Below are 26,168 nucleotides of genomic sequence, written 5' to 3' on the forward strand. Positions count from 1 at the left end.
AGACTGTGCATGAGTATGGCCCGTAGTACGCATGCGCAAGGCTGTCCTACGATGAAGTCCGGGTACTTTTTTGGGGTCGCTGGCCATACGCAAGGTGATTGACAGGTGTCTGTGGGTGGTAACCGGTCGTTTCGTTGGCGTGCCAAGAAAATTGCTAGACGTGCCTGGAAAAAAATGCTGGGAATGTCCGGAAAACACAGGTGTGCCGAATCATTTTATGGGAGGGTGTATGACGTCAGCATGAGGCCAGATATACCTGTTTTAAATGGCAGCCGCTGAGTAAGTCCCTGGCTACTCTGTGTCTGCAATGACTGCTGCCCAGTGGAAGAATCATCATCACATCAAGTCGACCAGCAATCACATTATTTTGCAAAGTGGGAATTCACTGTAGTGGGGCCGTGCCTACCTGAATGCTGGCCGCTGCAAATTCGCTTGCCATGTGATCAGGTCTGAAGTACTTGAACATCGACTGTTTCTATTTGGAAGCCTTTGACAAATTGAATGTTTTTTGGGCAGAGTACACTTATGGTGTTGCTTAATCTAGGTAGGAACTGACCTCCAGTGATGGGAACCATATTTACTAGACTGGTCCTTCTTAGCATCGATGCATGCTATGTTTCCAGTAAATTCTCCTCTTTAAATCTAACCTGGTCTAACACACTAGTGCATGTATAGAAGGTACAGATGGATCCACGCTCACCGTAGCTGCGCCAATTGTCATGTTCGACCTGTGCATCTAATGTGCTCCGGCAGCTCATGGAAAACCATTGAGTGGCGATGTGACAGTGTGACGTCTCTGGTCTGCGAGTGTGACTTTGACGCACCAAACATGCACGCGCAGCCTTATCGCAGCAACGATGAGCACTCCTCTTTATTCTCTTCAGTAGCCCGTCCACTATCATAGGACATTCTAGCAATGGAGGTCTTCTACGTCCTCTTTTTGAAAGCGGTTCTTCATTGATCAGGGTGCCAGATGACTCGCTGACAGACGTAATTCCAAAGTTCGTTTCTCCGACATCGGAATGCCGACTGTAAGGAGCCAACATTTGGAATCCCAACTTATACGGCTATTTTCCCTCTACCCCCATCGAGGTAGAATAGAATAAGCACCGAGCCCGCAGCGTGGCGAGCACAGCGACCCTGCAAGGGGTGTGGTATAAATACCCGACGGTCGGGATTCCGACAGTCATTAGTCAGACGTCAGAATCCCGACTGCACAGTGGGGGAAACGCAATGAAGCCCCTTGCGGGCTCGCTGCACTCGCCACGCTGTGGGCATGGTGGCGAGCTGTGCTGGCCACCTATTTTATTCTCCCTCTATGGGGGTCTTGGACCCCCACGAGGGAGCAGTCGGGTTTCCGACGTCGGAGTAATGACTGTTGGAATCCCAACTGTCTGGGAGCCGTCTGGCACCCCCTGCAAGGGGCATGAATGCGCTCGCCCTCCTCTCGGGCTCCTGACAGTCAGGATTTGGATGTATGAGAAATGACCATCATCGTAGTCCTGACTGTCGGTAAATTCTACCATGCCCAGTGATCATTACGCATCTCCTAGTGCTGTTGATACATGCAGATGTCCAAAAGGATAGGTCTCACTTTACAGGGTATATATAAGTAAATATAATAAAATGCTAATCTGATCATTTTCCCTTATGTAAGTTCTTTTAAGTCTTTAAAGTTCTCTTTCCTAAGACTTTTTATTGTGTGTCTAAAATGTTGACTACTTGTAAACATTTTTTGTCTGTGATGAAGTACATCATCACAACAAATCAACACCTAGTTAATTAATTAGTGGTGGCTCAGATTGGAACGATACGCTGAAAGTTACAATAACTAGCTTGTCTAATGGAAGCAAAGGCGTATTAAATTGAACAAATTCAGCCATCATAGGATGAATCTGTTAGGTTTATTAATTAATCTTTAATGTTGCTACGGAGGAGTTGAATAGAGAAGTGTTAAATCAGTCACTTCTGAATTGAAATCCTGCCAAACTTTGTCTTGATAAAAACACTCACCACAAATACACAAGTTGGAGATCATAAAAACATTGGCCACTACTAATGCAATATGTACAATGACTGTGAGTAATTGTTTTACTGTCCAGAAATGATCCATGTCATCCAATTTGAAATCTATTCTCTTCAGATCCACCTAGACCTACATCCACCCTCTCCGTTCCTTCCCTCATGTAAACGTTTCCAATATTTTCTCTCTCCTCTCCTCCTATTCTTCCTGACCCTGCCCACTAGATCTTCTTTCCTCCAAACATCTGTTTCCTATCCCTCAATACCTTGCTCAATTGTCAAGCATTTCATGGTCCCACAAGTGTTCCCCTTTTAAACATGCTCTTATCTCCCCACCTCTCAAGTAACTTTCTTGTAGCCTGCCCATTTTATCCAAGTATTTAACCATTTCTTCAACTTTTTGTCTTTAACCTACTGACTTGGTTTCTCTCCTCCCACTGTTTTTCTGCAGTCTTGCTTCCGCCCTCTTCCCTTCACAGAAACTGCTCCCACTATAATGACCAATGATCGATTTTTCGGTAAGTCAAAGGGCAACTTCTCTTTCGCATAGATTAGAACATTTAGTCACACTTTTCTCCAAGAAACCTTTTGCTCCCTTGACATTTGTGACACTAACCTCTCCTGACTCTCCTCCTACATCTCTGGTCATTTTGATGTCATCAATGACACCTTGCATTCAGTTCAATTATCGGTCCTGTCAAAACTAGCCTGCTACCAGTTTGCCAGTATTGCAAAGTGTGCTCTTTTAGTATTGGCAAGTATCCAAAACCATCTGTACTCCCTGACCTTTGCCTTCCCTTCTCACCCTACTTTCCCCTCTAAAATCCATTGTGCAGGCTAATTGCACTCTGACACCGCTTCCATCACTGACTTCCCATACCATCCAGAATACACTTCAAGCTGCTCACCTTCTCTTGCAGAGCCTTTGCTAATGTTTACCATTTATCCAACTTGACCATTTGGTCTTCCTCTGACCTTCATGTCTCCACCACTCCTCTTGTATTGTTGGTCCACATATAGTCCTCCTTACCTTGTCCAGACTCTCTCACCAAAATAAAATCTTTCAAACACTTCCTTAAATATTGGTTGCCTGACTGTAGACCTCTAGTGCATAATGTCCTTTTCCTCTTCCAGACTTGTTCACTTGTGTCCCATTTGCCCTTACTGGTGATCATTATCTTCTTCCTTAGAATGTAAACTTTTTAAGCAGTATTTCTATTCTCCTATGTTTCATGTTTGTCTTCCTTGTATATCCTTATGTCTGCTGCTGTATAGAAACATAGAATTTGATGGCAGATGAGAACCATTTGACCCATCTAGTGTGCCCATTTTTTAACCATATAGTTACCTCAAACCCTATTTGATCCTTTTTTCCCCCCTAAGGATGTCCTTATGTCTATCCCATGCATGTTTAAATTGTTCTACTGTATTAGCCCTTACCACCTCTGGTCCACTTGTCCACTACCCTTTCTGTGAAGTAATTTTTCATTAGATTTCCCTGAACCTCCCTCCCCCAGTGTCATTGCATGTCCATGTGTTCTAATACTTCTCTTCCCTGTGAAGAATGTTTCCCTCTTGGAACTTGTTAAAAACCCTTGAAATGTTTTAAAGACCCTCTCATATTTCCCTTTTCATTCTCTGGCCCAAACTATACATTTTGAAATTTCTTAAGTTTTTCCGTGTAAGTTTTGTGATGTAGGCCATGCACCATTTTAGTTGCCATTCTTTGTACCATTTCTAATGTATTTATATTCTTCTGGAGATATGGACTCCAGAACTGAACACAGTGCTCTAGATGTGGTTGTACCAATGACCTAACGTGTTTCCCCGAAAATAAGTCCTACCCTTGGAAACTAGTCCAAAATAAGCCCTACCCCAAAAATAAGCCCTAGCGGAAAGCCTGAAAAACTGGAAAGAGCTGTAGGTGAGGAGCAGGACTACGGGCATGGTGTCTGTAAAAGCAGGACTGGGGGGCATGTAGTCAATGTTAATTAAAATAAGCCCTACCCCGAAAATAAGCCGTATGGTGTTTCTTGAAAAGAAAAAAAACAAGACCGTGTCTTATTATCGGGGAAACACGGTATACAGTGGCATTATTACTTCTTTCTTTCTACTGCTGATTCCTCTCCTTATGCAGATCAGATCACATGGCTGCAAATTTTCTGGCTGGGTGATTACTGGTAGCCTGCGCATGCATACAGCACGGAGAGAGCTAGGAGGAGATAATCTCCTCTGCATGCATCGGCAGTGCACCTGTCCACCAAACCGTCAATAAGCTGGTTCATGGTGCCAATATGAGGGTTTTTTTAGCCGTTTCGCATTTGAGTTTGATCAGTCTACAAAATTCAAGGTGCAACGCAGCATTTTGACGTAAAAGTGGTATTCAATTGTAAGCTACATTGTGTGAGGGGATGAATAAACTTCTCTTAAGTGTATAGAACTGCTTTAAAATGGAATCCGCCTAGTTGGTGGGGTAACTGATGTTTCTGAGAACATAGCATTCCTGTTCCTTGGCAACCATTGACATTGCTGAGGCATGGTCTTCAACAAAATGGCTGCCTCTGGTATTCAGGCAAGAGCTGTTCTCGTTCTTTCTTGAGCAAATAAAGTCTCTTGTAAATCTGAATGTTTCAGTTTAAATATAAGTGTTTTCTGAGGAACAAAATGGCTCTGTAACTGCTCAAATATTAGATTTCAATTCTGAAGTGAAAACCCATAGTTTTTTTCTTTTATCCTCCTCCGATCCAAGGATTACTGCTCATCCGCAGCTGCCATAAACCTGCCAAGAGCAGCCTTCCGCTCTTTCTATTTTCCAATTTAAGAATTGTAAGTCAATTTTTTGCTTTAGTCTAACTTAATAGGAATTTGTGCCCGCAGTGTACTGTACATTAGATCAGATATTTGCTCCGTAAGCAGAAACACAGTAAAATAGAACTTTTGAAAAGTGTATCGGCTCATCTCCGAGAGGGCAGGCGTATAATTTAATTCCGAGCACTCTTATTATAGAATAACAGAGGCAAATTACTAATAGCGAGCGAATGTGGGCTGTAACAAATGTTACTGTCAGCACCTTGCAGCGTTCAGCGAGGGCCCAGTCACATCATACAACATTCTGTAGTCGGCTCAGAATATAAAAGAGGTTTTAAGTCCCTTGTGGGAAATAGATTTTGGTTACTTATGACTACGCAAATGAAAATGGGAATCCAAGGTGTGTAAATCACGACCATGTACGCAGCTTTCCGTAACGCGCTGTCAAGCTGTTATAATGTCCTGCATGCATCACCTGTAGCTTCCAGTGTTTGCAGGCCCTGGGACGGTGCAGGTATTGATTCATTTGCCAGGGGGACATCAGACATTACGAAGGAGATGTCATTTTTATCGGTCTGGGCGACCGTTTGATTTTGAAGTCTTTCTTGGCACCTGCCACGATCAGTGTCCTGGAGATTGTGATCATCTGCATTGGTTGGACAACGACTTTGAAGGCACAGTAGTTGCATCTGATCAAGTATAGAGGCCCATTTATCAACACGTTTGTAGCTATTTAAAACTCGTTGTGCGTGATAAATGGTGTTCCAGCCAATACATTTCTGTCATGTGGTTGAGAAATAACAGCTGAGAGCTGATTGGATGGAGAACCATTTTTCACATGCAATGAGTTTTAAATAGCTAAAACTGGTTGCTAAATGTTTTTTATTAACATTCATGACCAGAAGTATGGGGACGTGATTTGTGATTAATGCGTTAGGCCATTTAAGCAACGAATGTTGCACCCAAGCATACAGCTGTGCAGTATCTATAGTCACGTATTAGCAGTACAGTGGATTGCACTTAAGAGCTTGATGACTTTCAATGTGACCACTTACTAACAAGTAAAGGTCCATACACACTGGGCGACTAGGCCCAGCGTGTATGGACAGCGATGATGACCATCATCGCTGCGGGGAAAGCCGCTCAGTGCATACACACTCAGGGGTGAATTTATGAAGCTTGGAGAAGTGTTATCTATCCCCATAAAGAACGTTATGAGCAAGGTGATAATGGTTCAGCCAATCAGCTACAATATGTAAATTGACAGGTAAGAGCTGATTGGCTGAACCATTATCACCTTGCTCACAACGTTCTTTATGGGGATAGATAACACTTCTCCAAGCTTCATAAATTCACCCCTGAGTGGCTTTCCCCCTGCCTGGCGCCAACGGAGGGAGGGGGGGAGGACGGCTATGCAAAGCCGTCCTGAAAGCGCTCATCTGCTGTCATGACCAACAGATGAACGGCTATCCCGGCGATGTTGCGGGAGCGCGCAGCAGCGCTCATCGCCGGGCCATACACACTGGGCTGCTTTGAGCTGAAAGCCGCTCAAACCTCCTGTTTTGAGCGACTTTCAGCTCAATCTCACCCAGTGGGTATGGGCCTTTAGTGTTAAATGTCTATGAGAAGTGTAGAGCAGGATCGGCCAGCCTATTATATTACTATAAACCCCATCACGCCCTGAAACAGTTTTGCTATTAGGGAGTGCTAAAGCGGCATCCGGACTCATGATAAATTGTCTCTAGATCAACAGTCATAAGGTCAACTACTATTGGTCGACGGTCCAAAGGTCGACATGCATGTTTTAACTAAATTTTGAGCTGATGTGCCAACAGGCGGTATTTCATTACGGCATGGAGGGAGAATATTACAGTGTGCCAAGTGCAGCGAGGCACTGAGCCCAAAGCATGGTTATGGTGGATGCGGTAGACAGTGTCCATGTCAACATAGACATTGAAAAACATGTCAACCTTTTGAATGTTGACCCTTTGATCCTGTCGACCATTAGTGGATGACCATATGACTGTAGACCTAGACATTGTAAATATAATCTACCATAACTGCTACAGCAGTGGCAGGGCATCCTGGGATGTGTAGTTTGACAACAGCTTTAGCGCCACAAGTTGGGCAGAATTGTTTACGGGAACGGTTTCCTTCCAACCATATGTTAATAATTTGGGGGAGTTTTTTGTTTCAACGTTACATTGCCACTGAACAAACGTAAACGCTTGGTCCAAATGGAGATTATACTCAGTGGGCAGTATTCAATGAGAAAAAATCACCCTGTTTTATGGCGAATTTGTGCTTTTTTCGCCTTGGACGGAGCATTTTGCTCTCCAAAAGCGAGCAACCCTATTCAATGTGAAATATTCGCCGTCTTTCTAAGTGATTTTCGCCGTCTCTCTCCGTGTAGCAATTTTCCATCTTTTCATGGAGAGCAGGAATGTGAACTTTTAAACTAAAAGGTTTTTTTTTTAATTTTGGTGTCAAAAAATCTGGATTTTTTTTTCTGTGAAGGGGCATGTTATTTTTATTCATGTGCTTATAGCACATGAATATATATTTAATTTTTTTAAAAATATATTTTTAAAAAAAAATTTTTTTTACACAGAGCAGCCAGCAGGGGGCCGGAGCGCTCGAGCCGCTCATTAGATATTCATATATTCACTGCATCCGATCATTACATATGCACGATCGGGTGCAGTGAATACTGGGTCCCCTGCTGGCTATAGCTACACGCTCCCACCCCCTTCTGGCTACACGCTCCCACCCCCTTCATCCTCTCACTTGTTGTTGTTTCATACTTAATTGGATTACTCAATCAACCTGATTTTACCCACTGGTCTCCTCTCTGACAGTAGTTCCTTGCCTGTTACCTTCTCTCTCACTCTGTTTTCTACCAAATTTACTACAGACGCTGTCTGTCCTCCCAAATCCCTCTGTCTGCTTTCACTAACCTACCCTCTCACCTTCGGTTCCTCATGGCTGTTAATCTCTCAACTTCACTTTCTCCAACTGCTCCTCCCCCCTCCCATCCCATACCTATCCTGACCACTCGCCCCCGCACCCCCACCCTCCCAATGACCCCCCCTCGCTTCTGCAATCCCAAAAACCTTATCCACATAAATACACAACCCACCCCCCCTCTTTCCTGTGCACTATGGAACGCCAGATCCATCTGCAACAAACTCCCTGCCATCCATGACCTATTCATCTCTAGAGCATTCCACCTTCTTGCTATCACCGAGACCTGGCTCTCCACCTCTGATTCTGTCTCTCCAGCTGCTCTCTCCCACGGTGGCCTCTCTTTCTCTCACACTCCCAGGCCTGATGGTCGCCAAGGTGGCGGTGTGGGTTTTCTCCTCTCAGCCTCATGCACCCACAGTGTCATTCACCCTGAACCCTCTCTCCTTTTCTCCTCCTTTGAGTCTCACTCTATCCGTCTATACTACCCCTACCACCTCCGTGTCGCTGTAATCTACCGCCCCCCTGGCCCTATCTCCCAATTTCTTGACAACTTCGCCGCCTGTCTTCCACACTTCCTCTCCTCTGACCTGCCATCTGTCATTCTTGGTGACTTTAACATCCCCTTGGATAACCCCGCTGATCCTGGCACCTCCAAACTCCTCTCTCTCTGCTCCTCTCTTGGCCTATCTCAGTGGACTACCTCTCCCACCCACATCCAAGGACACTCCCTCGATCTCGTCTTCTCTCGCTCTTGTTCCCTTACTGACTACACTATCTCAGCTTTTCCTCTTTCTGACCATCACCTCATCTCCTTCTCCCTCACTGCTTCCCCCTCTCCCACCCCTTCTCCCAAGCGCATTGTCTCACGGCATAACGTCAACACACTTGATCTTGCTGCCTTCTCAAACACGCTGTGTCCTCTTCTCGCCCCAATCGCCCTCATGTCCTGCCCGAACCTCGCTGCCTCCCTCTATAATGACACCCTATCTTCGGCATTGGACTCTGCCTGCCCTCCCTCCTCTATCCCCCTTCGATGCTCCAACCCCCAACCGTGGCACTCACCTATCACCCGATTCCTTAAAAAGTGCTCTCGCACTGCTGAGCGCTTCTGGAAGAAATCATGCTCCCTTGCGGATTATCTCCATTTCAAATTCATTCTTTCCTCCTTCAGCTCTGCCCTTGCTCTGGCCAAGGAATCCTACTTTAAGTCCCTCATCCTTTCCCAATCATCCAATCCCCGCAGGCTCTTCGCCACCTTCAACTCCTTGCTCTCCCCCCCTCCTCCAGCTCTTCCGTCCTCCATCGTAGCCGCTGATTTTGCTACCTACTTTTCAACCAAAATCTCCTCTCTCAGAACTGCCATCACTGCTGCCATGACCTCACCCTCTCCCTCCTCCCCTCCTACATCTCCACTCCCCTCCTTCCAACCCCTGTCCTCATTTTACCCCACCACTGCTGCTGAAGTCCACTCTATCCTTCAATCCGCTTCTCCCTCCACCTGCCCGCTTGATCCTATCCCCTCCAATATTATCCGTCGTCTCAGTCCAGTCTGCTCTCACCTGGCTCACCTCTTTAATCTTTCCCTATCCTCTGGGATCTTCCCTTCCTCCTTCAAACACGCTCTTGTCTCCCCAATTCTCAAAAAAAACAAATCTGGACCCCAACTCTCCATCCAACTACAGGCCCATCTCCCTCCTCCCTTTTGCCTCCAAACTCCTAGAACGTCTGACCTATAATCGTCTCCTAAGCCACCTTACTGCTAACTCCATTCTAGACCCCCTCCAATCCGGGTTCCGCCCTTTACATTCCACTGAAACTGCCCTGACCAAAGTCACTAACGATCTACTATCGGCTAAATCCAAAGGCCCCTTCTCTATCCTCATCCAGCTTGATCTGTCGGCTGCCTTTGACACTGTTGACCACCCTCTCCTGCTCAACACCCTCCGCTCCTTTGGCATCACTGGCACGGTCTTCTCCTGGTTCACCTCATACCTCTCCGATCGCTCCTTCTCCGTCTCCACTCCGAGCTCCTCCTCTCCTACTACCCCCCAGCCAGTCGGTGTTCCCCAAGGGTCAGTCCTTGGCCCTCTCCTCTTCTCCCTCTACACCACCTCTCTGGGCACCCTCATCAGCTCCTATGGTTTTCATTACCACCTTTATGCTGATGATACCCTAATCTATCTCTCCTCCCCCGACTTATCCCCATCACTTCTGTCCAAGGTCTCCGAATGCCTTACGGCCATCTCAGCCTGGATGACCCAACGCTTCCTGAAACTAAACATGGCTAAAACTGAACTTCTAATCTTCCATCCCCCGAACATCCCCTCTTCTCCCACTATCTCCATCAGCATTGGTGAAACCGAGATCACGTCCACCGACCAAACGCGCTGCCTCGGTGTCATCATTGACTCCTCCCTCTCTTTCACCCCCCACATTCGTGCTCTCTCACAGTCTTGCCGCTTTCACCTACGCAACATCTCACGCATCAGACCATTCCTCTCCACTGACGCGACCAAAATTCTCATTCACTCTCTTGTCATCTCCCGCCTTGACTACTGCAACATCCTTCTCTCTGGGCTACCTCTCACCCGCCTCGCACCTCTCCAATCCATTCTTAACGCTGCTGCTAGGCTCATCTTCCTCTCCCGCCGCTCTACCTCCGCCTCCCCCCTCTGTTTATCTCTTCACTGGCTCCCCATTCCTTTCCGAGTTCTCTTTAAACTCCTCACCACCACCTACAAGGCTCTCTCCTCCTCCACAGCTCCCTACCTCTCTTCACTGATCTCTATCCACACTCCCTCCCGTCCTCTTCGCTCCATCGCTGACCGCCGACTGACCTCTCACCTAATCACCTCCTCCCACTCCCGTGTCCAAGATTTCTCTCGCGCTGCCCCCCTGCACTGGAACAACCTCCCGCCACCCATCAGGCTATCTGATTCCCTTACCTCCTTCAAGCGCTCCCTCAAAACACACTTTTTTCGACTAGCCTATCCCTCCTCCTAACCTCTTTTGATCCTCCTATCCTGCCTCCGTTCCCCTCCGTTCCTACTTATCCTATTGTATTTCGTTCGTCCACCCACCTATTTTTAGTATGTTAACTCTTATGAGCAGGGCCCTCCTTCCTCACGTACTCACCCTACCTCATTACCTCACCTGTGCTCCTGTCCTGTTCTTCCCTTCCTCTACTTCATCTTCGGTCTCCTTGACTATTTTGACACCTACTTCTGAACTGATGCTGATTTTAGTTCTACCAGCTATACCCCTATTTATACTGTATCTTTCTACACACCCTGTACGTTACCTTGTAATTTGTTTTTTGTTTTTGTTTGCTATGTACGGCGCTGCGGACACTTTGTGGCGCCTTATAAATAAACGTACTACTACTACTACTATAGGGGGGGGGGGGCAGCTTGTGCTGCCTGGGTCCCGGGGAGCCCACCTCCCCTCCACATATGTTCTGGGGCAGCCAGGGAGACTTTAATCTCCCTGGCTGCCACCGTCCCACGGCTCCCTGCCCGCACCCTGCCGCGAGTGGCAGCGAGTCTTAACCACATTGAATAGAGGGAGCAGGAGTGGCAGCGAGTCCTCCGGAACAGGGCGAGTGCATGGCGAGAGAAGAAATCTCTCGCCATGCACGGCGAATTTTTTTCATTGAATACTGCCCAGAGACCTCACCAGAGCAGCTCACAGTGATTCCAAATCAGGAAGTACGAGCTTAACTTTATATTTGGAAACCCATCGATATACACAACATCTGGTATTATATAACAAAAACCGTACGGAAAATGCACGCCTATGTTATATTTTTAAAAATAAAATACTTTAATCCATGTATTTTAGTACACACAAACGTTATTTGACCATCGTTGATGGATCATAGATTATTTGCTTGAACAAGCGGAGGTACTTTTGTGAGTAAGATAGTAACCCTCTGTTGTTAGCCAAGTAATTCAACAATCACCGTTTTACTTGTGTAGTTATAATAATAAAAAAAAGCCAATTAAACGTAACTTGTCTCAGTCGTGATTAAGTTGTTTACTTGTTGGGATTAAATAATGGGTTAATCTGGAGCCGTCGGAAATGGTTAGGAGCGGGACAACATTGCATTATTTTCTTATCTGGAAATATTGCTCTATTAAACTTCCATATTGTGAGCGGTGTGTGGAATCCATTTGCCTAATCCCATAATACAGATATCTGTAGACTGCAGAGTTTTACAGGCAATTGCCAATCAATCAGGGGGAACCATGTATTTTTTTTTTTTTTGCACTTTATTTTCTTATTCCTTTCGCTAAGTAATATGATTCTACCACAAAAGTATGCGTCATAAACGTTATTCATTGTGTGCCTGTGTGTATGTAGGCTCACTCCCTCTGTCTCTTTATGTAATCCCAGACAGACTCCATGATGTTGAGGTCAGGGATCTGTGGGGGCCATATCATCACTTCCAGGACTCCTTGGTCTTCTTTGCGCGGAAGATAGTTCTTTATTACATTGGCTGCATGTTTGGGGTGGTGGTGGTTGTTCTGCTGCAGAATAAATTTGGAACCAATCAGATGCCTCCCTGATGGTATTGCTTTATGGATGTATTTTTCAGCATTGTGGACACCATTTATCCTGACCAAATCCCGAACTCTGAAATACAGATGGAGCCCCTCTCATTCACTGCCAGCGCTAGCCAGAATGTCCCCGCTGGTGAGTGCTGGCGGAGAGGGACTCCATTAGACTAGATGCGCGTCCCAGTCAGTTGGCGGCTGTGCAGCGGGACCCTGCCCGTCTCCCTGAAGCGGCGATGGGCAGGGTTAGTGGGGAGGAGCTCCATCGGAACAAGCGCGCAAGTGTCTCTTGCGCGCGCCCCCTTCCGACGGCTGGCGGGGGCTGGCGATTCTATTGACAGCCCGCACAAGCATTAGAGGGCTCCATCTGCAGGGAACCGCCGCCATGCTTCTCTGTTGCCTGCAGACACCATTATTGTACCGCTCTCCAGCCCTTCACTGAACAAACTGCTTTCTGTTACAGTCAAATATTTCCAGACTTTGACTCCTTAGTCCAGAGCCACCGCTACCATTTTTTCTGCACCTATGTTTTTGTGCATAGTTGAGTCTCTTGGCCACATCAAAGGTATGACTTTTACCTTCCTTAACTTTCATTCTTCCATGACAACCTCTCGGAACTGTAGACGGGTGTACCTGGGTCTCACTGGTTTCTGCCAGTTCTGAGCTGATGTCACTGCTGGACATCTTCTGATGTCTAAGGGAAGTAAGCATGATGTGTCTTTCATCTGATGCACAAAGTTCCTTGGCTGTGCAGCACATACTTTTTGTACTGTGCGATGAGATGCCGCGGGAGCGCGCATCTAGGGATGCCAATCCCGGGGCATTTTTTCAAATTCGGGATTGAAAAATGCTCAATCCCGGTATCCCGGGATTGGCATCCCTAATAATAAGAAACGCCCTGGCCCACTATTTACTTACATTTGCGGAGTGAGGTTGCTGAGTGGGTGGCCGGACTGGGAGCCGGGTGCAGCCGGGTATGCTGAGTGGACGTGCGGGAGGGCTGCTGTCTGGGTTGCCGCCAGGTTGGTAGGCGGGGTGACCGAGAGCCGGGAAGGGTGGGTGGGTGGACGGCTGAGGCGGGCTGTGCGTCTGTGCCCTGCGCAGCGTGACCTCTGACCTCGTCATGCTGCGCAGTGCTGCACTGCCGGGTATGGGTGAAGCCGGGCAGCATCTGAGAGAGTGCTCAGACGCTGCCCGGGATTAGACTGCGCATGCGCAGTCTAATCCCGAAATCCCGGCATTTTGGGGGCCAAATCCCGGGATCCCGCCGCATCTCATAGCACATAGCACATATCGCATCGCCGGGATCACCACGTGTATGGGCACCTTATGGCCACATATTCATTGTAAAGCGCTACAGTATATATGTGTGACTCATCCTGTGGACTTCTCTGTTACACAAGGTCACTTTCAGTGGACGTTAGGTAGCTGTAAAACCTTTTTAAAAAATTGTCCTGGTACTTGTGAGTTATCCGGGCGCCCGATTTCTAAATCGGGTCGGATCGGGACATCGCATCGCATCGCATGCGACCATCGGATGCGATGCGATGCGATGCGATGACCCGATTTTTCCATAGGAATCAATGTTAAAATGGACTGAGTCCATTTTAACATGGAATTCAATGGGAAAAAGGGGTCCTTTTCATACCCCTACTATCCAAGTGGGCATGGAGTTGGATATAAACCTGTGGCGAGCGTAGCGAGCCACCGAGCCCGAAGCGTGACGAGCGTAGCGAGCCCCGCGAGGGGACACGGAATACCGTCCCCTCGCGGGGCTCGCTTCGCTCGCCATGCTTCGGGCTCGGTGGCTCGCTACGCTCGCCACAGGTTTATATCCAACTCCATGCCCACTTGGATAGTAGGGGTATGAAAAGGACCCCTTTTTCCCATTGAATTCCATGTTAAAATGGACTCAGTCCATTTTAACATTGATTCCTATGGAAAAATCGGGTCATCGCATCCGATGGTCGCATGCGATGCGATGCGATATCGCATCGCATCGCATCTGATTGTATGCCTTAACTTAAGGCATGCAATCAAAAAATCGGGCGCCCAGATAACTCACAAGTACCATTGTCCTATATATGCAGCTAAAGTTTCATTGGATCTGACTATTCTTCCTCTCAGTACGCTGGTCCTGAGGTGCTGGGGAACAGAGCAGCCTGAGACAAATGTAAGCTGAATGTATTATGTATTCCTCTGGATAGACAGCCTGTCTTACACAGAGTGATGTTCAGTCAAAGTCTGGAGACCGGCAGCTTCTGTCTAATTCACAAACTAATAACTCCGTGTAGGATCCTGTCACTCTCCCTAACCTCAGCGTGTTCAGAGCGCTCCCACATAGTGTCTATGTTACAGCGTTTTGCAGAAATACTGTCTATTTCTAAATAATCATATACAATAGGTGAGCATTCAATTTTAGCCGCAATGCAGTTTGGTGTGCTCTTTGTGTGATGAGGGCATGGTAAGCCCCCCCTACACACTGGCATACATAATAATACCTCTGCTACCATATTTATCAATCATTATTATTTTGTTGGCTCTATACACATGTACCTTTGCAGCAGGGGATGGTGGAGTATGTTACATGCTGTCTGGTCTGTTTACATGTTCTGGAATCTACTGAGTGCTTTTGTTGACTCCGCCCACCACCACCGCCGCCACACCAATCTCAAGTGCAGGCTCGGTGACATGTTCCTAATGTCAGTGGTAGCTAGGCCTAATACAAGACTCACCAAGGGGCTTATTCAGACCCGATCGTTATGGGCCAAATTTGGCCCCGTCCTAGATGTTCGAGGTTTGCAAATACTTTCCAGGCCGTTTGCTTTGGGAAGGGAGGGCAGGGGGTGGGCGCAGGGGTAGGCCAAACATTTCATGGGCGTGCCCACAAATGGTGGGTGCGTCCATGAAATAACTGGGCGTACCCAGCCTACCGAAGCAGGTCTGACACAACCTCCAAGTCTCATGCATCGGCCTTCCAGGTGCATTCCTCTTTTACAGAAGACATATATAACCAAGATCAATGAACCTTATCACAATGTGTTTGCCAGCTGTGCCCAGCAGATGCTGCTGTCTAATAATGCGTACCTGTCTTATCCATTGTGTGTGAAGCTTCAATTTATGTTGTCATTCAAAATTAAGTTTCATGTTTTTAAATATTGCAAAAAGTCTCTCAAACCCAAACAATGTCCATGAATTTGACAGTCCACGGCCGTTTCTGACCAAACAGATCCGACTTGTTTTAAAGTCGGATCTGTCTTATCGGAATCTGCCTTCAATGCTGTCAGAAACGGCAGCATCAAATAGGTGGTGTCCGCTATTTCCCCAGCGGAAATAGCAGCCGAGATTGACTATACCCTTCAATGCTCATAAGCTTTACAAGAATTTGCTGTCGATTCAAAATACAAGTTTCCACCACTCTTTTCGCAGCCTATTCTGTTGGTTTTGTTAACCTAGTCTGGTGGTGGAACAGTTATCAACATACGGGTCTATGAAAAGAGTGAGAAAGTGGACAGAGGTATTGTTCCAGCCAACCAGCTACTGCCATGTTACAGTTAAGAGCTGGTTGATTGATTGGGGGGTGGGTATTCAGTCCTTGCCGACATTTCCGACAGTTGGAAATATCGGTCATCAATATTCTCTCTCCGCCATATTCATCCGGGACTTACCTATACAGATTTGACTTTTTAAAAAGTTGAATCCTCATTGTCAAAAACACTAACATCGTCCTAGTGCGCAACTGCTGTATTAGTCAGACCCATAGATAGATTGTAAGCTCCATGGTGCATGGAATGTGTGAATGACTCTGCAGAATATGTCTGCGCCATATACGAAACGATCCCTAAATAATGGTCACGCTTCATTCAGGTTAATAATAAAATCCATTTGCAGCCCTTATTCCTTTAGTACAGGGTTTTCCAAACTATGGGCTTGATTCAGCTTTGTTAGCTAAGCAAATGGGTAAAACCATACTGCACTGCAGGTGGGGCAGATGTAACGTGTGCAGAGAGAGTAAATGCCCCCATACACTTATGCGGCTTCTCGTCGGTAGAAGTCGCATAAGATTTCCCTTGAACTCCCCGGCGGCAGTCCTTCTGCATACGATGTATCGTATGCGATCCCAGCAAGGGCTGCCAGATCCGATAAATCTTGATAGAAGCACTTGCGGTCTCCAGCTCCGATCAGATGCGCATGATGGGACCAAGGATCAGATCGGAGGTGAAACATGGGACCAGATGGCCAGCTTTAGATCTGGGTGGGGTGTGTTCAAACTGAAATCTGAGTTGCCTTGTAAAAATAAAGCCGTCTAACATCTGTGGGCTACATGCAAAAGCAGACAGTATTTACCCTGCAGAGGAACAATATGAATGTATGTGCTCCCCTTTCATAGCAGCAGGTTTATTCCAGACACATGATTACTTCCTGTAATGAATCTGGTCCTCTGTCCTCAAAACACTTTCACAGTCCAGGTATCAAGGTTATCCATGCTTGTGCACAACGGTATCAAGCTGACTGAGGTATCAAATCACCTGTAGTTATGCATGGATTAACCTGGTCTGTTCGGGTTTCCATACTTGTGAGCCACTGCTGTGGTAAATACATCAGAGTAGCATTTCCCTGTCCTTTCCAGCTTGTTTGAAGGGTTTAAGGTGGCCACACACTACCGCGATGTATCGGCATGTGATGTATCGCAGCAGTGTATAGCCATCCGAGCCGCCCAGTGACACTCCCGAGCGGCATGCGATGTATCGCAGCAGTGTATAGTCATCCGAGCCACCCAGGGACACTCCCGAGCGGCATGCGATGTATCGCAGCAGTGTATAGTCATCCGAGCCACCCAGGGACACTCCCGAGCGACATGCGATGTATCGCAGCAGTGTATAGCCATCCGAGCCGCCCAGGGACACTCCCGAGCGGCATGTGATGTATCACAGCAGTGTATAGTCATCCGAGCCCAGGGACACTCCCAAGCGGCATGTGATGTATCGCAGCAGTGTATAGCCATCCGAGCCGCCCAGGGATACTCCCGAGCGGCATGTGATGTATCACAGCAGTGTATAGTCATCCGAGCCCAGGGACACTCCCAAGCGGCATGTGATGTATCGCAGCAGTGTATAGCCATCCGAGCCCAGGGACACTCCCGAGCGGCATGTGATGTATCGCAGCAGTGTATAGCCATCCGAGCCACCCAGGGACACTCCCCAGCGGCATGTGATGTATCGCAGCAGTGTATAGCCATCCGAGCCGCCCAGGGACACTCCCGAGCGGCATGCGATGTATCGCAGCAGTGTATAGCCATCCGAGCCACCCAGGGACACTCCCGAGCGACATGCGATGTATCGCAGCAGTGTATAGCCATCCGAGCCACCCAGGGACACTCCCGAGTGGCATGCGATGTATCGCAGGAGTGTATAGCCATCCGAGCCACCCGAGCCACCCAGGGACACTCCCGAGCGACATGCGATGTATCGCAGCAGTGTATAGCCATCCGAGCCACCCAGGGACACTCCGAGTGGCATGCGATGTATCGCAGCAGTGTATAGTCATCCGAGCCACCCAGGGACACTCCCGAGTGGCATGCGATGTATCGCAGGAGTGTATAGCCATCCGAGCCACCCAGGGACACTCCCGAGCGACATGCAATGTATCGCAGCAGTGTATAGCCATCCGAGCCGCCCAGGGACACTCCCGAGCGGCATGCGTTGTATGGCAGCAGTGTATAGCCATCCGAGCCATCCAGGGACACTCCCGAGCGACATGTGATGTATCGCAGCAGTGTATAGCCATCCGAGCCACCCAGGGACACTCCCGAGCGGCATGCGTTGTATGGCAGCAGTGTATAGCCATCCGAGCCACCCAGGGACATTCCCTAGTGGCATGCGATGTATCGCAGCAGTGTATAGCCGCTCAAGGATGCAGTTCCCAAGCATTTATTCAGCATAGAGACGCTTCAGTAGGGAAAAGAAAAAAAAGAAAGAGAAACAGTATCGTTATACAACACTCATTTTATTACACAAGTTGTATTTGTATAAAACACATTGTGTCTGCGAACACCTCTCTGATGGTGGTGTTAAGGGAGCATGCCACTCCAGTGGTGTTGCTGGGGGTGCATTCCTCTCCAGTGGTGTTGATTGGGGGCGCATGCCACTCCAGTGGTGTTGCTGGGGGTGCATTCCTCTCCGGAGGTGTTGCTGGGGGTGCATGCCACTTCAAAGGTGTTGATTGGGGGCGCATGCCACTCCAAAGATGTTAATTGGGGGCACATGCCACTCCAGAGATGTTAATTGGGGGTGCATGCCACTCCAGAGATGTTAATTGGGGGCGCATGCCACTCCAAAGATGTTAATTGGGGGCGCATGCCACTCCAAAGATGTTAATTGGGGGCGCATGCCACTCCAAAGATGTTAATTGGGGGCGCATGCCACTCCAAAGATGTTAATTGGGGGCGCATGCCACTCCAGAGATGTTAATTGGGGGCGCATGCCACTCTAGAGATGTTGATTGGGGCAAATTCCTTTATGGCGAGGGGGCCTACCTCACCCGTGGAGGTGGTGGTGCCTTCCTCTCTCGGGGCGCTGGAGGTGCCTTCCTCTCTCGGGGCGCTGGAGGTGCCTGCCTCTCTCTGGGCGCTGGAGGTGCCTGCCTCTCTCGGGGTGCTGGAGGTGCCTGCCTCTCTCGGGGCGCTGGAAGTGCCTGCCTCTCTCGGGGCGCTGGAGGTGCCTGCGCCTCTCGGGGCGCTGGAGGTGCCTGCCTCTCTCGGGGCGCTGGAGGTGCCTGCCTCTCTCGGGGCGCTGGAGGTGCCTGCCTCTCTCGGGGCGCTGGAGGTGCCTGCCTCTCTCGGGGCGCTGGAGGTGCCTGCCTCTCTCGGGGCGCTGGAGGTGCCTGCCTCTCTCGGGGCGCTGGAGGTGCCTGCCTCTCTCGGGGCTCTGGAGGTGCCTGCCTCTCTCGGGGTTTTTCCTCAACTATTTTCACCGAGGGTAATGGGGCCAGTAGAATAACTCTGGGCAGTTTCAATTGCTCCATTTCTGCCAGCAGTAGGGAGACCTGACTCTGCATCACCTTAAATAAATAAAATAGAAATGATAAATGATAATTACGCTATACACAAATATCCCTTCTTGTCATATTGGGCGGAATCCAGTTGTTTTTGGCGCCGGCAGCCAATAGATGGTGCCCAATGGATCTATTGAATTATTTTCCATTTTGGTTGCAACCAGTTGCCGGTGCAGCCCTTTGTGTAAAAGTAATGTGTCCACTACTCTTATGGGGTTGAGCTGCTTTAAGTGGCTAAACCCGGGGCGAGATGAGCATGATAAAAAGGACCAGGGAATATCAAACATTTTACATTCAGATGAATACGTTTTTATAATCTGTAGGATCAGTATCCACATGTGTTACACAACTGACCGTAGGTATTAGCGGATACAATACAAGAATGGGGGAAAAGATAAAGTAATGGACCTTTATTAAATGCCATTTATCAACAATTCAATTTGAGGTGCAATGTGGGCAAAAAATGAGTGCCCCAAATCACCAACAATACTATAAATAATGAATAACCCCTTAGTTTAATCAGATTTAGGCAGACACCGCCTGACATTGAGCCTTACTAAATTGGGACAAATCCACAGTCTACGCCCACTATCAGGTTAGCCCCACCCCTTATAAAATCCATGAAAAGCCCTAATTGTGAAAACACCAGCGCACAAATAGAACTAACAATGCACTTACCTGGCTCCTATAGAACGGCCAGCACATGCTAAATGGGAAGCAGCTCATGGCTGCTTCCTGATGACTCCTCCTTCCTCTCTCTTTCCTCCTTCCTCCTCTCCTATCACTCTATGAAGAAATAAAATTTCAACACCGAATATCACGAACTCCAAGAAATACTGACTGCACAAGTCAAGACCAGGCAACAGAATGAAACGTTGTGTGTTGCCATGGGTTACCAGTGCCCTGGCTGGGATTGTGACATCACAGAACCAGTATGATTTCATCAGCCAGACATTAGCATAAGCCATACAGGCAAATATTTGTGTATGACATTAAGGACCAGGTGAAATAAGCCTTGGAAAGCGATAAAGTTGAGACATAAACTTACAACCAGCTCCCAACTGTCATTTTTCTAACTGTCTGTAACATGACAGGAGCTGGTGCTTCATTACTCTCCACTTTTCAAGGCTTAGTACACATGGCTCGATCTATCAGACTGTGTTTAGGGGTAAGCAGGAGCGGAATAGCATCTCTACCACCTGCCCCAATTTACAGCCGTGAAAGGGGAAATACATAAACCACAATGGGTGGAGCTTTTCAGGTTTTGGTGGAATTTTTTGTGTCTCAGAATCACGTATCTGAATGCTGTGACATGGAACAGGCATTGCCATGCACCATAATAAGGTTTGGGTAGGGTCCTGACAATGCTGCTTACTTACTGACCCACTGGCTGCCAATGGATGTTTAACTTAAACATCCATTCGTAGGCTAGGGGGAATTTCCTCCATCATTCCATGGTCTCAGAGGACATCCCTCTGGAGGAAGTGGGCGAGCAGCTGACATCCGGAGATGCCAGCTTCCCCCACCCCCCGACATCACAGGGCAATTTGTATGGGAACACCCAGGACTCGTCGCACGCCACACGCCCCACCGGTGTTCAGAGTTGTCCACAACTAACTAAGTAGCTGCAGCAATTCTTAATATATCTTAGTCTTCCTCCACCCAGATCATGCAGGTGTATGGCTGTAACCGATAGTCGCCATGGCGATCCGAGGCCACACGGATCCTCACCAATACTAAAAGGAGGCGTCTTTTTCCTACCTGCTGCATTAGAGTTTGAATCTATGCATTTCCATATATACATGACTCAGGAACTAGTTCTGATGCTTGGAATGCTGCTCTGAGATTCTCCAGAGAAGCTGAGAGAGCGTATCAAGTAGATACAGTACAAAGGTACAGAGATCTTCCTGGCATCCACTTCCAGCCTCTCACAGAGGACCTCAGAATCTCAACATGCTGCTTCAAACCAGCTTAGGTGATGCAGGGATGGAAAAACAGGGTGCATATTCCGTATGGTTCGGTGTCTGGCGAATGATCTACCTCTACCTCTGAATTCACATGATAAATTGCATGAACTAAATATGGCTTTCAGGAAGGGGGGTTGTATCTGTGTATCCCTCCTCCCTTTCCCATAAAAGGGCCCATGTGGCATGGGGTGGGCAGGGAGGGGGGGGTCCATGTGGTACAGGGCAGCCAGCCGGGTCTCTGCGGCGCTGGGCAGCACGGACCCGTGCAGTGGCTGTGAACTAAGTAGCACTATTTGCTGGGCGGCGGAGCGGGAAGCGTTGCTGAAATTGAAAACATTTTGTTAAGGCTGGCCAGACACTGATTGGCTCAAGTTTGCACTGCCTGATGGATCTGAGCAGCGGTCAGGAACTTCCTGTGGAATTGCTTCAAAGTATTGTCGCTTGGGACAATCAGAAAATTTACAACAATAGTTGGTTCAATGCCTACAGAACTTAATTGTTCTTCGAGAGTCTGAGGCCTGATTTAGGTCTACAAGTGCCCACCCAATACTCTGCTTTCATCAATGTTTGTAGTAAACAAAGCCAGAGGAAAATTCTCAGATTGGGGGGGGGGGTGCAATAAAACCAAGGAGTTCCGCTTAATTAACCAAAATGAATATACACCCAGAATATTTGTAACTTATGAAAAACAAAGGTAGACAGTAGTAGCGCACTCAAATATGCCATACAGTATACCAAAAATCAGTAGGTTGACACAAAATAAGTACAAATTATACAATACAAAACATAAGTTTAGATTAGAGGAAATAAGATTTTGTTCCCTTAGAACAGTGGTTCCCAACCTTTTTTCTCTCCCGTACCCCTTGATTAGGCTTTTCATTGATGAGTACCCCTCCTCTCAATTTAAAATATAGACAGTACTTATGAGTGGAGTGGAAGTGAGCGGTATGCATGTCCTTATATTAAGGAGTAGCGGACAGGAACCGTGCCCTTCCGTGTCTGGCTGCTGATTGTGTATTATCTCCAGGGTTCCCACTAACACCTGTAGGATTAATGCCGCTGCTTCTTCCACCCGTGTCAGTGCAGGGCAGATGATCACTGACGTCTGAGGGCAGCACAGGTAGCTCCCATTGGATTGCTGGTCAGGCAAAAGCACAATGAGACGCTGAAGACAGAACCATAAGTGACACAACATGGTTCTTCTCCATAGCAATGGGTCTTCTTCTTCTGCCATCAAAAGACTTTTTTTCATCTTCCGCCATTACCAATATTATTTTCAAGTACCCCCAACTGGTCTGCAGAGTACCCCCGGGGTACTAGTACCCCAGGTTGGGAACCACTGCCTTAGAAGAAAACATTTTACAGTAAGGGCACCAAAACTATGGAACTCTCTTCCTGGAGATGTGGTGTCGGCAGACACAAGAAACACGTTTAACATAAGGTTGGATAAACATCTAATGGTCAAAAACATCCAGGGGTACAAGCAATAATCATAATCTGTCCTTAAATATATCAGTATACACTACGTATAACAAGGGAGGAAGCTTATACACCAAGGTTGAACTGGATGGACGTGAGTCTTTATTCAGCCTTAAATACTATGTAACTATGTAATTGCTACGGATACTCATATAAACCCCCCCCCCCCCCCCCCCCCAGTCATCGTCCCCCCTTCTTCAGTAATACATGACATTGGTGCAGACTGGTTACCTGGGCCACTGTGCGCCGCCATGTATAGTGCTGCAGCTCCCCAGGAGTGACGTGCGCCCATGCGGCATAACAGGGAGGACATCCCGTCCACAGCTAACATACTGTAGCCTTCCGTCACCAGGGGATACTAGCGGAAGTGTGCGTGTCGGTAATGACACTGGCCGCCCCCAGGCGCAGAGCAGGCAAGAAGACTGAGGAGGGGGGGGCCTATCACCTACAGTACGCAGCTACAGTACACAACCACCGCCACCCACTGCTACTGAGTGACAGCAAACTGTGTATTTGAACAGGACAGAAGGTATTTTTCAGTGCGCTCCGAGACCACTGGCTCCCCCAAGCCACAGCAGGGGCTGCCACACCATAGTTACGCCACTGCACACCTAATAGATGTTATCCACTTGTTTTTTAATTAAGTCATAAATGAGGCTCTTGCAACTGTTTTTTAGAAGAAAAGAAAGTTTGTTTATTTAATAAAAGTGATTAGGGTCACTCAAGAAAATGGCTCATTAAAACAATAGGTAGGAATGTCCTTTTTATTATTTTGGTTTATAATCACCCATCTTACCCAGTTTTTTGCTTTTCACGTAGATAATAGTTTTTCATATCGTTGCTACGTAAAAGATCTGTTTTACATCTTTGTGTTCAGATCTTTAATCTTCTATAAACTCAGTCAAGAATTGAAATGCCATCAGGTAACTTCATCGTCCCCCCCCTTTCTTCTTGCAGTTGTGTGCTTTGATGCAAAAATTAACTTTGACGACAATGCAGAATTCAGACAAAAGGCGATTTTTGCGCTAGATGACACATCGGAAACCGATCCCATTGAGAGCGAGGCGGCGAAGTACGACTTGAAGTACATCGGCATGGAAGGGAACATTGCTTGCTTTGGTAAGAACAAAGTATTGTAACAGATCTTTTGTATGAAATAACACCGCTTTTGTTTAATAGGTACGGCGCGATTCTGTTCCAGTGCCGGCGGAACAATGGAGCCGCTTGTGTTTGTATTGTTCCCCTGTCTAGTTCTGATTAACAGTATTGTTGTGTGCTAGTGTTAGATGAGTTTGTTTTATAATTCAGGACATGAAATTGTATTTAACAATAGCACGCCATTGTGTGAAATGCTAAGCATTTAAAAGACAATTAGACCTTAAAGTTGCTTTACATAAAAGAGAGGCTAATAATAGTGAGAGGAATATATGCAAAAGGTATTTCATAAAGATATCATTGGGGAAATGTTTTATGTATACACACACAATGCCTGAGTCTAGTGCTTGCCATAGTGGCGCCTATACAGTCGATCCCCTGATCAGTATAATGCATGTTAGGCCCACAACACAAGGTATTATGTTATACAGAAGCTAAAGCAGACTTGATTGATCCCATACCCAGATTTTTTTTGAAATTCCGAATTTGTCTCGATGATATATTTGCTTGTTAACATATTTGCATACTGCACAAAGGGCCTAATTCTGTATCGATCAGTCCCCACATATTCGCTCCCGGGACCGTTGTTTTGGCTCTGCGCATGCGTGTATGCTAATATACACATATGCAGGGATGCAGTTTAAATCCCGATGCCGGAATCCCGAACGCCAAAATCCCGACACTTTCTCCCCCTGTGGGTGTCCACAACACTCTCGGAGGGAGAATAAATTAGTGTGCCGAGCGTAGCGAGGCACCGGGCCCTTGTCGGGATTTCGGCGTTCGGGATTCCGGCGTCGGGATTTTGAACGCCGGGATCCCGTCCGCCGGCTTTTCATGCTGAATCCCATATGCAGGTCCGCTGTGTGGACACCTTCATCAACTTGCACAGTCTCCGAGGCATTTGTACCGGAGGGTGGGGGAGGTCGGGATGGAGGCGGTCATTGGGATAGCGCATGGGGTGCCCAGCGTTCTCTGGGCATTCCCCCAAAAATGGTGGGGCGGCCACCCCCAAACATTAATGTGGACTTCTGTATCCGCTTCCTCAGAAATCAGTTTGCGGGCTGAGGCTATAATGAAATATTCCCCGGTAGATTAAATAGCTTGCCGCAACTAAACACAGCTAATTGAATCTGGCCCAATGTCTATTTCTAGCAATCATGATATAGCTGCAGTACTGCTTTCCTGAATTAGAAGGGTAACCAAAGGGTGACCATACAGCTAATGCCCATTTTTGGCATGTCTTCCTACTTCTGAGCCAGGTCAATGGAGGAAGAAAGTAAACCTCACCCGCTACGGAATACGGCCCTATCTCAACTCCAGACACTGATATACAATTCACATTGAATTGAATAGCTTTCATGGACAACACAGAAGAGTGCCACCCAGTGGCCAAGTAATAAAGTGTAGTACTGCATGATACAAAACAAAATAGTTTTGTATGAATGTAAAATTCACTAATTGTGTTTTAATAATGCATCCTGTTTTTAATGAAAAAAAAATCTGTTGGTTTAAGCCAGGATATTTTTGGTATAAGAAGTAAAGCACCAACATTCATTTAGGGACCATTCAGAGAATCCATGAACGGTCATGTTGGAAACCGCTACCAGACATAAGAATTACTGTCACAACTCTGAATCCTAAACAGCTGAAGCCATCAGAGAGCGAGTTAATGCGAACAATATACGGAGAATACCCGGCACATCTGTTTATACTGGAGCAATTTCTTGTGCTTAAAGCGCCAAAGGAGATGACAGCAGTGTGAGCAAGAATGGATGCACTTGTCAATAAACTCTAAATAAGTAAATTATAATGGCAGTCTGCAGTGATTTATCTAATTGCCTAAGCTATTCTTTACTTTGCTGGTGAGACAAGAAAGGCAGTATAAAAATGACTTGTTTCTTGATTTGTTTATCCTTCTCCGTCATGTCTACATATTGTATTTATTGGTTTGGGGGGGGGGGGGGGACATTGGACTGCCCACCCTAGTTCCAAACATAATGAATGGTGCTATTATACTGATATTTGTAGTTCCAAACCGAAAAAAAAAGAAAAAACATATACACACACACACACACACACACACACTATAGTACCCAAGCACTGTTGATCGGTGATTATAATAAACTATATATAACATCGAGCAAAAGTTACGGTAAGTGCT

General features: G+C 47.2%; 1 protein-coding gene across 1 annotated transcript in view; it reads left to right on the forward strand.

Annotated features, from left to right (window-relative positions):
• SUCLG2 (succinate-CoA ligase GDP-forming subunit beta) overlaps positions 1-26,168 on the forward strand; it is a 212,155-nt gene that overhangs the window by 78,337 nt on the left and 107,650 nt on the right. Inside the window, exon 8 of the mRNA XM_083156025.1 lies at positions 23,810-23,971. Coding sequence (XP_083012151.1) covers positions 23,810-23,971 — 162 coding nt within the window. The remainder of the gene's footprint in view (positions 1-23,809; positions 23,972-26,168) is intronic.

This window comes from Crinia signifera, chromosome 8 (genome assembly GCF_055691185.1).
Source record: "Crinia signifera chromosome 8, ASM5569118v1, whole genome shotgun sequence".
In the NCBI taxonomy this organism is placed as follows: domain Eukaryota; kingdom Metazoa; phylum Chordata; class Amphibia; order Anura; family Myobatrachidae; genus Crinia; species Crinia signifera.